Source organism: Priapulus caudatus, unplaced genomic scaffold (assembly GCF_000485595.1).
Source record: "Priapulus caudatus unplaced genomic scaffold, Priapulus_caudatus-5.0.1 Scaffold517, whole genome shotgun sequence".
Lineage (NCBI taxonomy): Eukaryota > Metazoa > Priapulida > Priapulimorpha > Priapulimorphida > Priapulidae > Priapulus > Priapulus caudatus.
In genome coordinates this window covers 157,790-161,270 of record NW_014577578.1, presented here as the reverse complement: position 1 = coordinate 161,270, position 3,481 = coordinate 157,790, and the positions used below count along the sequence as shown (strand labels likewise).

General features: G+C 42.0%; 1 protein-coding gene across 1 annotated transcript in view; it reads left to right on the top strand.

The window, feature by feature from the left end:
• Nucleotides 1-595: 595 nt before the first annotated feature.
• Nucleotides 596-3,481, top strand: part of LOC106811228 (eukaryotic translation initiation factor 1A, X-chromosomal-like) — a 21,460-nt gene continuing 18,574 nt past the window's right edge. The window contains exon 1 of the mRNA XM_014814784.1: nt 596-698. Within this exon, the coding sequence (XP_014670270.1) occupies nt 615-698 (84 nt within the window). The 5' untranslated portion in view covers nt 596-614. The remainder of the gene's footprint in view (nt 699-3,481) is intronic.

Genomic DNA, 3,481 nt, shown 5'->3' with positions numbered 1-3,481 from the left:
TCTCTCTCTCTCTCTCTCTCTCTCTCTCTCTCTCTCTCTCTCTCTCTGTCTCTGTATGTCTGTCTCCATCTTTCCCCCTACACTCTCTCTCGTTCTCTCTCGTTCTCTCTCGTTCTCTCTTCCTCTCTCTCTTGATCTCTTTCTCTCTGACACACTATCTCTCTCGCTCTCGCTCGCTCTCTTTCTGCCTATCTCTCTTTCCATCTCTCTCCTCCCATCTCTGCCTCGCTTTCTCCGCGCATCTTCCGGGCGGTGCTACGTACTAGGGTCGCCGATATCGCGCTGCCAGTCGCTATTTCCCGGCCGAGCGCACTTTTTGCAGACAGCGCTTTCACGGCACGCACACTTTCTGCTCGGCTTCTCTCTGAACGCACCCGGCAGTTCTTCGCCGCGCAGTCTCTCTCTGTCGTTATCTTTCCCTCCCCCTCTCTCTCACTCTCTCTCTTTCTTCCCCCGCTCTCTCACTCTTTCTCATTCTTTCTCCTTTCCTCCCTCCCTCCCTCCCTCCCTCCCTCCTCCTCTCTCTCCAGCATGCATGTCACTGCACTTGCAGGTAACGACTGACTCTCTTTTCTTTCTCTCTGCGACCGGCAGAATATGCGCAGGTCGTGAAGATGCTTGGTAACGGCAGGCTGGAAGCAATGTGCTTCGACGGCATCAAGCGGCTCTGCCACATCCGAGGGAAGCTGCGAAAGAAGGTGAGCGCGTTGCCACGGCAACGTATCCGCGAGTAGTGTGTCCTGATGGTATCTCTCCCGTCTGTCACTGCCCAGCTTGTCGCCGTGGCCACGCATCTACGAGTAGCGTACTGTATACGCTGTATATTCCGCGGTGGTTTAATTTTTGCGGATTATGCGAACGTGTTACCGACCGCGAAAATAACAACAATAGAATAATTCATACCGAGCAATACCGAATAATTCATAATTCACCGACCGCAAAATTAACCACTTGCGAAATTGTCTGTCAAGTCTGAATTTGCGCAAATATCTGTACGCAAAAAATATGGTGTATACAGTACAGCCTAAAAATTTCTTTTTTTTAACGAGAGCTCTTTTTTGATTTTGTATGAAAAAAGAGCTGTCGTAATTTTTTTATGGGAGCTATTTTAGGCTTGGCCAGAGTTACTTTTTCATAGCATGATTTTGTTAAAATAACTCTAATAATGTCTCGGACGCCAGAAATTGTGTCTAATTATCGTAAAGGTGTTCCCCAAATGAAAAGTCAAGATTATGCTTTGGCGAAATCGACGAGGTCAACAATCATTCATAATCACGGAGGCCTGGTTTACATGTTGCTGTATGCATGTTGTGTACAAAGTATGACTGCATGCACTGATTGTCTCATTTGCATTGTTTTTAGCTCATCTGACATAGTCAGATGCAGCTTGTAGAATCGCATGATCGTCCGTGCGTTCAACTCTTTTATTAATCTGTGTGCTAGTGTTGGGTTGTTGGATGAAAAGAATGTAATCCTGACGAAGCCATTGAATGAATGAAGGTGAAGATGAATGATAATCAGTAGATTGACATGACATCTCAATTTTCGTTTTGGATTTCACTCTAGACTGAGGATTGGTCATGATTCCATCATCACACACCAAGAGGCATGATGGAGAGCCCTCAATGAGCTCTCCATCATCCCTTTTAAAGGTGTGATTTTTAGTGGAGCTCTCCATCATGCCTCTTAAGGGTGTGATTATGGAGCGTGAAAAGACCCCCTATGGTGTCCTAGGGGAGTCATTAGTAGTCCTCCTGTACTTTTCAAATCTGAAAGCCTGTCATTATGACGTCAGACACATGATACAACCAGCATTTTCACGATATTCACTGAGCAAGTATCCATCAACATCAGGAGTAGATAATAGGGAATTCCCTATTATCTACTCCTGATCAACATCAACCCTGCTACAGCTGTACTACTACCCTGATCCAATAAGTATCCCACATAATTTAATTTTACACTCGTTTTAATGGTAACATATTGTGGTAAAGAAATGTGTCAGGGATTGTTATTAAGTGCCGTACTTTATTAGTTATGCCTCTTTATTCGCTAAAATGTTCTATTTTAACAAACAACTTGATTTTTAAGCAGTTTTTTTTCCAGTTTTCTCAGTAAATATGAAAATTTAAGAAAAATCCTGACGCACTATTTTGGTCCATATTGTGCTTAACATGTGGCAAAAATTTTGTATTCTCACTCTTTCTGGTAGTTGAGAAATATCCAAAATACCATTTTTACATAAAAATTCAAAATTTGTGTGGTAACATAATTACGTGCTGGAAATTTCATAAAATCTTTTGGCTTGAGCATAGAGATATATCTCCTCTATAAATAAAACAAGTGATTGATTGGATTCATTCGCCAATAAACGTTTAATCTTCACTAGAGCAATACCTGTGCACAACGTGGAGAGTATCCTTTTAATCATATGACACCATAAATTTACCTGAAAATCGTATGTGTTCTTCAAAAAAGTTATTTGAATACGACACGGTTTCGCACAGTTTTCACGCATGGATGCATGTTTTAGACCAAACTTTGATATGGGATTAGTGTTCTATTGTCTATGACGGTACGCTGGGGGCCGTAAGGGAATCAGCTGCTAGCTAGCGGGCCGTGAGCACATTTATTTTTAGCACGCTGGAAACGCTGCACGCTGAATACAATTCGATGCCTAATATCCCTTACAGCCCCCAAAGCTCCGTCATAGACAATAGAACACTAATCCTGATGGAAAGTTTAGTCTAAAACATGCATCCATGCGTGAAAACTGTGCGAAAGGTTCCGTGTCGTATTCAAATAACTTTTTTGAAGAACACATACGATTTTCAGGTAAATTTGTGGTGTCATATGATTAAGGGAGAATCATAGACGAAAACAAGGTAAAGTTTGAATATATTTATTCACATATCAATTGATAGGATATTTACAAGTTGAAAACTATGCAAAACGCTGTTAAAACCGTTTCATACTCTTCTCTATTATGTACTCTTGCTTATATCTAGACTATTTGCACGGGGTGTTTTAGATACAATAATGTAACCCAAACACAGGATAGGGTTACAACGCGAGCCTATCCTTTTGTGTGAAGGAACCCCTGAGTGAATCACTCAGGGCAGTTTGCTGGTGCGTTTTCAGAGACTATAACTTCCATACTATGTATCACAATACTCTGTATTAAACTAATATAACCTGTTACAAAAATTCGAAGCGACGAGCGGCGATTCTTCCAGTGCCATTTCTGTTGACCTGTGACGCATGCATTCCCAACTCCAAGATCGAATGTATCATTAGATGCCTGCTGTCAGTCGTGACGTCATGACGAAGTTAGCCGAACGCTATGCGCATTGGGAATGCGTACGTCACAGGTCAACAGAAATGGTGCTCAATATATCCGCCGCTCGTCACTTCAAATTTTTGTAACAGGTTATATTAGTTTAATACAGAGTGTTGCGATACATAGTATTGCGATACATAG